The sequence below is a fragment of the Anoplopoma fimbria genome, chromosome 23, assembly GCF_027596085.1.
Source record: "Anoplopoma fimbria isolate UVic2021 breed Golden Eagle Sablefish chromosome 23, Afim_UVic_2022, whole genome shotgun sequence".
Lineage (NCBI taxonomy): Eukaryota > Metazoa > Chordata > Actinopteri > Perciformes > Anoplopomatidae > Anoplopoma > Anoplopoma fimbria.
In genome coordinates this window covers 8,823,268-8,837,354 of record NC_072471.1, presented here as the reverse complement: position 1 = coordinate 8,837,354, position 14,087 = coordinate 8,823,268, and the positions used below count along the sequence as shown (strand labels likewise).

Genomic DNA, 14,087 nt, shown 5'->3' with positions numbered 1-14,087 from the left:
CAAGATCTAATTCCTTCTTTGTGGATTATTTCCAACCTGGAAAAGCAGAGCACGTCGTCTCACGGTGGAGCTGCTGTCAGGAATCAAAGACAGCAGCCAGCAGTCAGGAGTTTTTTTTGTTTTTTTTTAACAGGTTCTCTGCAGCTCCTGCTGAGACGTATTAATGTTCACATTTCTACAACACTTAGAGGGGCATAGCAGTGTTTTCTTCAGGTTTTATTCAAATTTACTACACGTTCTTTTACATTTCTGCGGACAAAGAGGACACGTGGAAGTACCTGTTACTGGTTACAGCTTACATAGCACACATATTGAGGTATAGCTGGCTATCATGAGCTAAAAAATATTCTTTATTTGCATAAAAATCCCTTTAACTATTCTTAACTATTCTAGTCGTGCCTCCTGCTGTGAGCCGACTGACACCCACTGCTACTTCGATTATTATTATTAATCACATTACTATCCCTATTTTCATAACTATAATTCTACTATAATAATTGCTGCTGTTATTATAAGTAGTCTTATTATATGAATCATTTATGTCATATACATTGAATGTGTTGTATCTCTGTTATGCTGCTCATTCTGTACACATGACATCTATTGCATTCTGTCCATCCTGGGAGAAGGATCCCTCCTCTGTCGTTCTCCCAGAGGTTTCTTCCTTTTTTCTCCCTGTTAAAGGGGTTTTTTAGGGGAGTTTTTCCTGTGCCGATGTGAGGGAAGGACAGAGGATGTCGCATGTGTACAGATTGTAAAGCCCTCTGAGGCAAATTTGTAATTTGTGATTCTGGGCTATACAAAATAAACTGAATTGAATTTAATTGAATTCCTCACACACACTTATACACAGTTAGCCACAAAAACAAAAAAACGCATGTTATTAAATTGACAATCACATACTGAATGGAGACGAAAATGACTTTTTTTTAACAACCAATCATAATTATCAATCAATCACGATTCCTCATGAATTCCTAGCATATTGAATTTGTTCCTTTATTTAAATAAAGTCATATTAATAAACCTAGCTCCTTTTTAAATGGCCTAAAATATATTTATCCATCCCGCGTTTCCACACTTTAAATTCCGAGAAAATAGGCTTTTGATTTACATTTATCGTTCTCTGCTAAAGGGGATTTCTACTTTCCCCAGATTTTACATTTAATTACTTACACAATAACTCAAAGTATACTCACACAAATCCAGTTGTGGATCCTAAAATGTTTGGAGATAAGAGTTTTAACAAAATATTAAACAGATCTTTTATATTCTCTTTAACAATTTGATGCCTGAGGATGTCCTCTATGACTTTGAGCCAACCAAACAACACAAAAAGGCGGCTTTAATCCAAACCGTTTGTTACTATAATGACACGTTGTCACTTTTTAAAGCCACGAATCTGTCTAAAAGTGTTATTTTTGTGTGATTTTCTGCTTGTGATGGTTGAGGAAGCACGTCCATGTCACGGTAACGACACAAACCAGACTTCCCAACCACGTTCTGAGGCAACGGAAAAATAGAAAGGCCAAATACATTAGCATGACTCTGAGCAATTACACCAGATCCAACCGCTTATCCTGCAAAGCTTCATCGGCAAAGATCCGAGCCCTTCATCACGGTTATAAAGAGCAAGTCACACCCAGTCAGCCAACGTGGAGCATAAAGTAGAGGCTTAGAGTAAAAGTAGGTTTCATTATCGCTGTCGTATAAATCACACAAAGAGGAATCTGTTACAAAAGATGCAGCGAACGCTCCCACACTTTAACATCCAAACCTTCTGCCATCTGGGATTACGAGGAGCTGTGCAGATTACTGAGTGTGAGCTGGACAGGACTCTGCAGGATGTCTACTTTAAACTGACGAGTGGTTCAGCATCCAGAGCTGCAGACTCAAATATCCAAGAGAAATCCCTCCACTATACTAAAACAAATGGAAAGGTCCACCCTGGGTGAGTGTGCAAAGCTGTGCACCATCTACTGGTGTGATGGTGTAGCAACAGTGACATCATTAAGCCCTTTGAGCAAACTATCATCAGTCATCACATTACTCATATAGTGATATTTATCATGGAGTAAAAACTTAAGACAGGGTTGGTAGTAAATAGCAGTCAACTCCTCTTAAATTTAAATGTAATTAATGTTAAAGATATTCAAGTTGATAAGGATTGTTTGGTAACACGTGTTTATGATGTATTATAAACACTTATAATGCATTCAAATCTGCTTATTGCACTGAATTATTATAGTTATAAGCACTCATAAATATGAAGTGTTTTAACACCATAATCATAACACAGTATAAAGCATTTTATTATGTCTTAACAGGTCAGGTGTAATATTTCATTATTTCTGGTTATGAGCATGATATAATTACCATAGTTGGAGTCACTTTTAATCACACTATAACCCATTATAAAGTGTATTATAAATGTAAATATACCTTTAACATAATTTTTATAGGCTTTATAAGCGTATAAGGACATTAAAAGGTTCAGTTTACACAAATAATAAATAAAGTGTTTCTTATTTTACCCCTAAATGTAAACATAGATGGATATCTCATCAATAAAAGTGTTTCTTTCTTTTAAAAATGGAGTGAACTAACCCTTTAGAGCCATTTATACAAATCAAATGAAACCAGTGTACATGGGGTTGTATTATTAAAACATAATTAAATAATCAGACGTGGGAACTTTACAATGTACAAGTTTATTTTTAATGAACTCTTCAGTGGTTGGTAGTCACAGCACAGCTTGCATGTATTAAGCCACACACCTATTTTACAAGATGACGGGAAAAAAATAAAATAAAATAAAGAAAAACAAAAAAAACAAAAAAAAAGTCTAAACCAGAGTAGATAGTCATCAGTCCATCTACAGTGACTTTTTTTTTTTTAAAACTTCTTTTACTAAAATATCCTTAAAAAGGCCACTGAAATGCATAACATGTTTTCAGATGCATGGAATATTTGACGGTGGCGTTTTGCTTCAACCTGACATAAAGACTCCTCACATGGCATTGACAGTGCATGTAGACATTTGTAAAAAGGACTGGGTTAGCGATACCTAAGATATTTATTTTTTAGTGACAACACCTTGGCTATAATACTACAGCTTTAAAAAAAAAAAGAAAAAAAAAAAAAAAAAAACAAAATTAACAGCACTCTTCCAAGTTACTGAATACAATGAAAGTGAAATGTAGTGAAGCGATTATTTTCTTTTTATCTCACAATTATGTGAACACTTATTTTAAACTGGAAGAAAAAAAAAAAAGAAGCACTGAAAACCTGCCAGACGTCCCGTGTAGGAGAGAGAGAGAGGCTCTAACTGTACTGTATCCAATGTCTTTAGACTATAAAAGAAAAATAATAATTAAAAACACACCTTTTTCGTCCTCTGGAATTTGTATACTTTTAATAGTAACAGACGGGAACCATAAACGCATGCCATGTGCTGGTCTCAAACAAATACATACAGGTATATACAGCATCACTCAGTACCTGCTAAAACAAAGTGAGAAATACAGAGTATAAACTGACTACACTACAAACTTAAAAAAAAAAAAAAAAAAAAAAGGAGGAGGAGGAAGGTGAGCGATGAAAGCGGTGGAAGAGTGAAAAATCCTACATGTGATGGACTCGTCATTAAAGCATAAAAAAAAAAAAAAAAAAAAAAAAATGCATATTGCACATACAGTGAAAGCTTAAATTCCACCAGGTCCGCCTCGTTTCGCTAAAGCGAGATTTCAAAAACAAAATTTTCCCTCTTGGAGGAAGACACAGAGGTAACAAAAAAATTGTGGGAGGGGCAAGTGTGTGTGTGTGTGAGGGGGGGAGGAGGGAGGGAAATAAATGGAGAAATAAAAAGGGGCCACGAGGATTTCATATGGGGTAGAGGTGGCACTTTGAGGGGGTTTAAAGAGAGAGGAAACTGCACAGCACACAACACTAACACAGGGAGAAGAAACAAACAAAATAAGAGTAAGAGAGAGATTGTGGCACAAATAAAATCAAGGTGTTGGATAATATCTGTTCTTCAGTGATAGCAGAGAGAGAGAGAGAGAGAGAGAGAGAGAGAGAGAGAGAGAGAGAGAGAGAGAGAGAGAGAGAGAGAGAGAGAGAGAGAGAGAGAGAGAGAGAGAGAGAGAGAGAGATCGCTGCAAGTGTTTTTTCTTTTTTCTCTTTATGTACAACTAAGGCTTATTGGTTAAATAGTTTTCAGGCTTTCCCCGCCCGCAATGCTTTTACATGCTCATCACGCAACCCTTTTCTCCTTTTGCTCTGTAAACTCAGGTGGTTCTATCGGGGGGAGGTGGAGGGATGGATGGATGGATGGATGGATGCTGCAGTGGTGGTGGTGGTGGTGGTGGAGCAAAAGGGAGATAAAGAGCGGAGAGGAGATTAAAAGAAAAACACACACAAAAAAAAAAAAAAAAAAAAAAAAAAAAAAGTCTTGTCTCTGATGTCTGTTGCAATTAATATCTAAATGTGCAATTCCATTAGTCACTGCCATGGGGGGACTGGGGGGGGGGGGGGGGTGCAGAAGACGGGGAGGCGTGGGGGAGTGGAGGGGAGAGTGGGGGGAGGGGGGGGGTCCTGTTTCTACTTGGAAAGCTTGCTAATGACTCGAATGAGCGCTCCGTTCTCGTCCTTTAGTCTCTGGTTGTCTGCTTTCAAGTCTGGGAGCATCTGAAAAGGAAAAAAAAAAAAAAAAAAAGGAAACAAGGGGAAGGGGGAGGAGGAGGAGAAAGAGAGAGAGAGAGAAAGAGAGAGAAAGAGAGAGAGAAAGAGAGAGAGAGAGAGAGAGAGGCTTAGACAAGTCTGGACAGATACATGGAGTCGTAACACCAAACAGGCCGGTTTTTACAAACTGTTAATTGCAGCCTCGCAATCTTTGGAGTCACACAGCATCTCTCATGTTTTTGTTTTCTCCTTTAAACTTTTAAAATAAAAAAAAACACTTCCTTGCTCCAAGTCAAAAAAAAAAAGAGAGAGAGAGAGAGTAAATAGCGGGCACACCACAGGCCAAAGGTCTCAGTAAGCCATGCACAATCTCAACGGCTGCTCACCGGCAGCCACGGAAATACACAGCAGAGATTTAAAAAAAAGTCACTTTTGGATCATAGTAAAGGATGTTAGAGAGCCCAGCGGGTGTCAGGAGAAAAGCTTTTTACATTGGTTTGTACACATAAGGAAATGATGATGTCAGAAATACTTTATAATATACGTCACGTTACTGTAACAGAAGCACTTTTAAGTCACATGTTGCTGTGGCTGCTCAGTGTTAGCGCTAAGCTAGTGGCTACAAATGCTGAATACATTCCATCCTATAGATATAAATATTATATATTATTATACTATTGTGCAGTTGTGATGCTACATTGGTTGTTGTTTCAGCAAAACTAATCAGCCTTTGGAGGCTATAAGTTAGGAGCACAAACTGTATACGGTTAGCTGATGTTCCTGTAAATGGCTCCAAATCCCCATAACCCCCCCAAAGCAACATGTTTACGCCTTGGTACAAAAAAAATGTATGTCAACATAAGATTATTAATTAGCATGTTTCCAAGACGGACAAGATTGTTCAATGTTAAGTTATGTTATCTTGTGCAAATGAAGGGTGTGATGTAAATAATGACACCTGCCGGGTTCCATAGCATCCGATGTAACGATCCATCTCGTCTGACAACATCCTCTTTTTTTGGACGTTTATTGTGAGGATAATAAGACTTTATCCCACTGCAGAAGTCTGCACAAAACATCTGAGTGGGTGAACTTGAACTGAAGTTGTTGTGAGAGGATACTGAATAACTGTAAGCTGGTATACCTCCAAAAAAATGTAACGGCTCCTGAAAAGTGAAAATTCTACTAGATTGATAACAGATATTACAATGTCAACTGGTGTTTTGCTCTTCTTTAAAGAAAAATGTACAGATGCTGCAATGACCAAAAACCCTTAATAGAAAATCATGTTGAACAGTGACACTCCAACAAGAGAATCCCGTCCCCTTAAAAACAAACTCATTTATTTAATACAGATGACGATAAACTGCTAGCTTATGTATATATATATATATATATATATATATATATATTTATGTTGTGAAGTATAGCGAGTTATTTGAGTTATTTTATACTTTGTTGTTGATCACACACACTGCTGTCGGCCCATGCAGCTGGCTTTGAATTTTGTTTGTGTCATCTGTCAAATTGATATTTTGGGGGCAGTAAAGAAAGTAAAAAAGTTTCAGTCTCTGAAGATTTTGGGCCCAAAAACAAAAAGGGAAGCCAGTTCATGCAAAGAAGCCAGAACAAGCCAAACTGAACAACTGAGCTCCCTCTGATGGAAGCATCACAACTAGAAACTTCAAAAAGGACACTTTCCTTTACAGCTAACTTTAGATCCGTTTGCTTTAAATCATACTTACCTAAGCCTATTTAAATACCATGTTTGTAAGTTTAGGATGTTTTTATAAACTGAAATGTGTGGAAAAGTAACCTGCCAGGTGTGTAATCTGTAAAAGGAGAGTGTCCTGTTGTAAGAACTAAAACAAAAAAACACCCTCCCCAATCTGAAAACCAAAAGCTCTGGGGAGGCAGACGGGGGGGCGGAAAGTTTACAGAAAACAGATGTGGTTGAGCGGCTGGGCACCTGCCTGTCTATGGGCGCGGGCAGAGCACGAATGGAGCATGAGAAGAATGGGGGTTGGTAAAGGGGGAGGTGGGGAAGAAAGGAGGAGGAGGAGGAGGGAGGAGGAGGAGGAGATGGTGGTGGTGGACAGACGGACGTGGCTTAGAGGTCGACGGTGGGCAGCTGGCTGCAGGCGGACTGCAGCGAGAGCTTTGCCAACACTCGGGACAGGGCCCGGTTCTCAGCCTGCAGCCGCTCCTTAACCTGCCGCAGGGCCTGAACCTGCTTTACCTGGGGGAGGTTCTGCAGGGAGGGGGTGGGGTGGGGGGGGAAACAACAACAGCAACATAGGAAAAACAAAGAGAGGGGGGGGGGGAGAGAAAGAGGGGAGGCAGATATGATAGAAGAGGGAAAAGGAGGAAAGTATTTAAAACAAATCGGGAGATAAAAAAGGTTTAATGAAAGACAGGACGATAGAAATTAATAGAGAAGAAGGGGGGCCGAGAGGAGGAGAAGAGGGGGGAGACAGAAGAGGGAGACTGTTAGAAAAATGGGGACAGATTTTTTTTTTTGGAAATTGGAATGATTAAGAGATTTCCGGCGATGCTTGTAGACAGAACGGACAAGTGACACTGATAAGATCAGCCAGCTGCCGAAGAAAATACAACAACACACGTCGTTATCACAGCGATGGAAACAACACTTGCTGACTAGAATTGAATCTGTCCTCCTTGGAAAAAAGAAAAAATAATAATACCGTTTTAGAGAAAAGGAACATTTAATTTGTCGCCGCAATAGAAGAGTTTAAATGTTCCGTCAACTTGGATTAGAACAGCGGACCTGAGACGCGACCCGAACAGAATAAGAGATGCACGTTTAGCAGGTAAACAAGGAGGCGAACATGAGGTTCCTTATTGGGCAGAATATAATACAGTTTATTTATGGAAATGACACATGTAAGAGTGGATGGAGTATTCTATTTAAGTCTTCGCATTTAAATAGTCACAACATTAGATAGATATTCTTTCTGTAGACCCATTACAGTTGTTTTTGTCGCCATAATGTTGCTAGTCTCAGGAGTTTCTTCCAAGTCCGTAGTGTCTTTTGGAGATTTCTGACTTTTTGTGTAACTTGTAAAAATACATGTCTGATTATGACGCCATGATATAGACAACATTGCAGTATTTTTTGCGATATAAAAAAAAAAAAACTGAAATTCTGTGGCCACTAAACTCAAGTTAAATGCATCAATCTGGTGCATTCTGAGAGCAAAATTAAGATGCTGGACATATATATGTGAAGAACATTGTGCTCTTGTAAATAATGTAATCATAAACACACTGGCTGTATAGATATAAATGGTGATGACCCACAAAGTGAGGTCAACGAGATGGGGTCTCTAAATTTGAAAGCTTTACTTTTGTATCAAGCAGCAAAAAAGTGATGTGCATGATGTGTTTTAAGTTCATTTGTCGACATCACACGTCCTGCGATGTCGACATATCGTGCAGCCCGAGTCTCCCCAGACGTGTTTACCGCAGACACAGACCCAATAATCTTTCTTACAGCCAAGAATTACAGATGTCATTATGAGTCAAATCAGTGTAACCGGTGCAACGGCCTGTCAGGAGAGTGTGAGACTGATGAAGTACACAAATGTATGATTTATGTGCATCGTGCTGTAATGGAAGCTGTATTTCAGGCTTTACTTTCCCAGGAGGATTTGTCTGAACAGGTTCCTCGTTTTTATATCTGGGCCACAACAATGTCTTTCGGTTTAAAACTCAACCAAATATCGTATTGGATGACTGTGGGAGCTTTATTTTCTCATCAGCCATATCATATAATAAACAGAAAATGTGTACACAGAATATTTCAAGGAAAAGTCCCTTTTCATACGACCAGGGTCCCGTTTTTATAATTTATTATGCCTACTGGTAATATTAATGCACTCCAGATGTTGGATAAATAGAGGTAAAGTGCTTGTTCACCATCTGACTGATTGTCTGACTGCTCGTGTTCCCAGATCCTAGAAATAACCATGAGTACAAAGATCATAACTGATAGAAGGAGTTGCAAAACCATTGAACATAAGACCTAAACTGTAATAAATCCATATTATATTTCAAGCATCATGGCATTTGGGATAACTCACCACTCCATTTAAATAAAACAAAAAGTACATGATTCAGATTTTTATATATAAAGAGACACTCAGACGTAAGTGACAGCTGTTAGCACTATGTTGGAGCTCACAAGTACCACCTACACACTAGCTGTGAGCCTGACTCCATTAATGGAAGTCGTCTAAACCGCTCTGTACATGAAGAGAAAACACAATGTGTGAGAGTGTGTGTGTGTGTGTGTGTGTGTGTGTGTGTGTGTGTGTGTGTGTGTGTGTGTGTGTGTGTGTGTGGTGGTACCTTAAGTTCCTCCTCCATCTCAGAAATCTTCCTTTCTAGAGCTCTTCTTTCCTGCGGGGCGGTAAAGGACAGCGGGTTAAACTCAGGACACGGCACATTTCATAGAGGCGGTTAGAAGAAAGCACACTGTGGTGCGGGGCTCTACACACTGCATTAAAAAAAAAGTTTTAAAAAAAAGTGTGGAAGATGGTGAGGGTGCAGCGGCAGCACACACACTTGAACACACGCATGTCTTGTGAGGCGTCTGCAAGCAACAGTCAGTAACAGACTAACAGATTCAGTGAATACATGATTTATATGTTAAATCCAAAAGCAGGGAGACGGAGATGTTTAGAGGGTGTTAATGGTAAGGTCATTAAATGATTCATGGACAGGGGGCGCACAATGTCTTATTTGAACAACAAAAAAAATGACATGATTGTATTATAAAAAGTTGGGAAGACAAATGGAGGATGATCATAAAGTTACTACAAGGAACTTCTAACTGTTTGTAATAAGTACGTTTAATACTGATGCCTCTATGTGACCTTCATAAACCAACGAGACGAGAATACTGGGTTTCTATATAGTGATTTTTAGTGACGCAAAATCAGACGAAACCATTTACGGCACGCAAGTTCACCAGAAGCTACTCAAGCGGGGCCTCCAGCGGAAGCGGAAAGACCCCGATCTGGATTTGCTGCCGTTTCCATCCTGCAGTCGGAGCTCCGGTGGGAGTTGGAGAGCTCAGCGCCCAGCAGCAGAGTCTCCGCCTCCAGCCAGTGCTCACTGGGAGCCAACAACGACACCACGCTGCTGGAGGCCGTATTGATGGGGCCCCCTAGAGGGGAAGGGAGGCATGGTAGAACCAGAACCAGGACTGAGCGGGACGGACTGTCAGACCCTGCTGCAGTTAAATGAGAGGTTTTCTAAAGGGAGTCTGGTTTTCTAAAACACTACCGCTTTTGCCCACAGGGACCGCCAAAATCAACACAAAATGAAAGTTCCTTGTAGCAGCTTTAAATGTTGCATACAAATAATGAATGGTTTTTAAAAAAAATGTAGTAGGTTATGGTTTCATGGCTAAGCAGCTCTGCGGCTGAAGACGTCAGCGTTATTACTGAATGAGTGAGGCAAAAAACATTAAAACACACACATGCACAGGTTCTTTAAACAGCAATTCAATTCTACAAATGTTCTACTTTCTGCACAAATTGAGATAAACACACTTTCAAAACACACGCATTAAAAATAACAAAATAAGCAGTCTTGAGAAGAGGTGACCACACGCTGCCTCTGAGGTTTTATAAACAAGTGAGAGAGAAGTTGGCGGTGTTCTGGGTGGCGAGGAGGTCCCTTTGACCCCCCCGACTACATGTGTGACACGACAGCAGCAGAGAGCAGAGAGTAGACTGATACAAAGAGTCAGGTTAAGATCATACCACTACCCAGATGATATTGGGGCCTGCTTGTTACCTTCAGACATAAACCCATGGGGAGTGTTACCAGCATGTTTAAATCAGGGAGGATTTATCAAAAACAACAGACAGGACTTCTGAGTTCTAGATTTACTTTGAGATAAACTTTAGAGACAGAAGTTAAACATATATTCAGTTCAAAGTGTTACCAAACAAAGGAGGACATTTGTTATGGAGCTTATCAAACTCTGTCGTTACCCTTTTCTCCATCTCAAGCTGTGATCGGTCGGCATAGCGTTCCTGCCTCTGCAATGGGAGAAATAAGAAGTTATCAGGAATCCTAATCGTCTTTTCTCGATACTGATGAGATGAGGCGGTGGGAGCTCGGCGTACCTGTGTGGCCTTCTCTAGTTGTAGCTTCAAATCTGCCAACTCCAGGTCTGTGTCACGTAACTGGGCCTTCAACTTCTCGTTCTCAGCTAAGATCTGCTCGTAGAGCTGAAGGGAGGAGACAAACATTATCAAACGGTCAAAAAGTGCAACAAGCAAACCACTAATGGATTGGAAATATAAAAAAAATAGGCCAATAAAAATAGGTTGAAACCGAAAAGGTTGATTCTTACATAAATTCCAAATTGTATCGGTAGGACACCCAAACTTCTCTTATCTATACCACAATAGTATTTTGACCCATTTCTATCACCTTAAGACCTACTTTATACTGTTTTTTGGGGGTTACGCAGTCAAATCTACACAGTGATTATGACTCAAATATTTTTTATTTGGGCCTACTCATGACTGTTCACAATACCATAAAGTTACATGAAAATAAAACATTTTGCTGCAGGTTCATGGCAGGTACTTGGCAACATGGTCTTTTAAATAGTGCATTTCATATATTTCTGGCAATCCTTAATGTCAGTTTTCTAAATACTGCATCATTTATTTTTAGAGGACGCCTGGACCCAACCTTGGCTTTGGCTCGTTTAATTCTTTATATTCACCTCTGCACCTCAAAGCACAAAGAGGCCACTGTATGAAATATTGGTATATTGATTATATTCTAAACATTGTACATAGGCATTTTATTTACATATGTCAGAGAGAGCTTAAAGTGATTGATGTTGGTTTTTGGCCCGTGCACTGTGCAGTTTTCCACATACCTTCTTATAGTCAGTGGTGTCGTCTCTGTCCAGTCGGCTCGAGTACGTCCTCCGACTCTCCCCATAGCCGCGGCTGAAAAGAATGTCGTTGCGATCAACGGATGAAGTGCTGCTACGACACAAAACAACAGGCGATCATTTAAAAATTGTTTATAAATACAGATAACATATGAGAGATAATAAGAAAAGTGTAATAATATGAAGGGGAAAAACATACCTGGACAATCGGTCACTCTGTAAGAAAGCAAAAATGAGAGCGGATGTTAGTGTCGATAAAGATAAAATGACTTAATGGGACTAGAGATGCACTGATTGAAGCCGCTTGTCAGCTGAGAAAATGTAAGTTATTTAATAGCCAATGTTTTATTATGAATATAAATAATACAATTGAAATTTTCCATGAAGGAAAAGTTAAAAAATATGTTTGTATATGCCTTTAATAACAGTTCTTAGAAAGAAAGAAATTCGGCATTTGCAAAACGTTGAGGCGGCAGGTCGGACATTTAAAAACGTTTTTTATCTGCAAATAAAATTACAATTGGTGCATCTTTTTCATGAAACTGAAAGCTTATACGATATGAAATTGGACATTCTAAACTCATTATGTAGCCTCTGTGGATGAATAAACACCTGGCTCTCACTGCTTTGCAATCTGCTTCCTACACACAGACACACAAACGCTGCTCTACATACAAATACATATAGAGTTGTTCCTAAACAGCTGCCACGCAAAGTGCCTCGAGGGCCCACTGCGTCTCCGGGCCCGCTGTGCTTTGTGCGGCGGCGGCGGCGGCCCTGAGAACGGAGCCCCGACATCAGATAGGGAGGGTCGGGCTTCCAGCTATTTTAAAATTGCAGTCAGCTTCCTGAGGGCGGTGACACGACAACGCTACGATCCGAGTCGAGAAGTCCTGAAGCCTCCCAGGAAAATGAACAACAGACGGGTTCGACTGATCAGATAAACCGACCGTTTGGCTCCATTAAATGCACGACGAGACATGACCTGATGATTTTACCTAATAAGGTTTAATACTTTGCAATGTAAAGTCTTTTAAACATATTCCTTGCATTACTCAAACGTTTTATTTTTAGATTTTGGTGCTATTTATTGAGAATACCAGGCAGGAAAGGAAGAAGCTTTTCCTGTTCGCTTTCCAATCTCCTTGCAGAGATAATTGCTCGTTTCCCCATTCAGTGCTCTGTTGTTGCTGCTCCACCCTTTCTTCTGTCCTACTGAAAGAGACGGCTGAGAGCTCTGTGTATATCTCTGCTGACTGTACTCAAGTAAACGACTACTGTCTGCTCTCTGTGTTATTGCTGCAATGGACACTCCCATTCAAACAGGATGTCCATCCAGCCAGCAGTATTTTCACAACACTGTGCTTTCTGCTCTTCCATTGCGATAGTAAGAACACATTTAAATTGGTTGCAAAAGGTCTTGGAAGGTGTTTATTTATTCTATTTTAAGACTTGTTTGTCCATTTCTTACATGTTCATTCTGCCAATCACTGATTTAAAGTCCTATTTAGTGACTACATATGTGACATATTGCATGTTCTTAAAAAACAACAACTAATCTATGGCTGAGAGCACTTTTGGTTTGCAAGGTCGCAGCAGCAACCAGACAATCACCAGAAGATGGAAACGGGCGGGCGGGGGACGACGACAATAAAACTTAAAAAGGCTGCATACTGTGAGAAGGAAAGATTAGCGGGAGGGCCGGAAATCATAGCTGAACAAGGGAAGATAAGTAGATATCAAAGACTACTGGACTTGCTCGGCCTTGACTTCATGAGACGAGACAAGAGGAAGGACCAGAATAGAGGATAAGGACAGAAGGGCAAGAATCAAATGGAGGTCGGCGGCCACACAAGAGGGCTTTGGTTTTGGCTGGAGGGCTCCTGCTTAAAAGTCAGTTTTATCTACTTCCTACCCGGAGTGTGTGTGTGTGTGTGTGTGTGTGTGTGTGTGTGTGTGTGTGTGTGTGTGTGTGTGTGTGTGTGTGTGTGTGTGTGTGTGTGTGTGACGAGTTACCTGTGGCTCTCCCTTGGTGCTGCCCTCCTCCGAGTCGGACAGCTGGTCAGGGTCATTTTCATCACCCTGGAATTAAAAAAAGATGGATAAAAAAAGGAGTTACCATCCAAATGATCAGAGAGGAACAGGAAGTGTCATGAACTGCTGCACCTCATCAAGAGTGCTTTAAATACTTATGATGGCAAAAGAGGTCATCTTATCAGTGTGTTCATAAATCTCTTACATCTTGGGTCCAGAAGGAGACGCCAGTGGAGCGCCTCTTCTCGCGGGGCCGCCTGCGATCCCGTATGGAGCGGGGCTGAGACTTGTCCTCTCCCTCCTTCTCCTCCTCCTTTTTGTCCATTTCTGTCCAATCGAGAGAAAAAAGGAAAGCAGGTTAACTAGACAAACACACACACAGGTGATGTTGCTGCCCAATGACGATGCAAATTTAAAAAAA

At 40.3% G+C, this 14,087-nt stretch overlaps 1 protein-coding gene across 5 annotated transcripts in view; it reads right to left on the bottom strand.

Annotated features, from left to right (window-relative positions):
* Positions 1-4,591: 4,591 nt before the first annotated feature.
* Positions 4,592-14,087, bottom strand: part of ppp1r12a (protein phosphatase 1, regulatory subunit 12A) — a 48,376-nt gene continuing 38,880 nt past the window's right edge. For 3 of the 5 annotated variants that reach the window (XM_054624258.1, XM_054624262.1, XM_054624260.1), the window contains 8 exons: positions 13,872-13,993; positions 13,649-13,714; positions 11,832-11,848; positions 11,615-11,726; positions 10,845-10,949; positions 10,710-10,757; positions 9,055-9,105; positions 4,592-4,689 (listed from right to left, as the gene is read on the bottom strand). In XM_054624258.1, the coding sequence (XP_054480233.1) occupies positions 4,603-4,689; positions 9,055-9,105; positions 10,710-10,757; positions 10,845-10,949; positions 11,615-11,726; positions 11,832-11,848; positions 13,649-13,714; positions 13,872-13,993 (608 nt within the window). In that variant the 3' untranslated portion in view covers positions 4,592-4,602. The remainder of the gene's footprint in view (positions 4,690-9,054; positions 9,106-10,709; positions 10,758-10,844; positions 10,950-11,614; positions 11,727-11,831; positions 11,849-13,648; positions 13,715-13,871; positions 13,994-14,087) is intronic. The other 2 variants (XM_054624259.1, XM_054624261.1) reach the window with 2 other exon arrangements.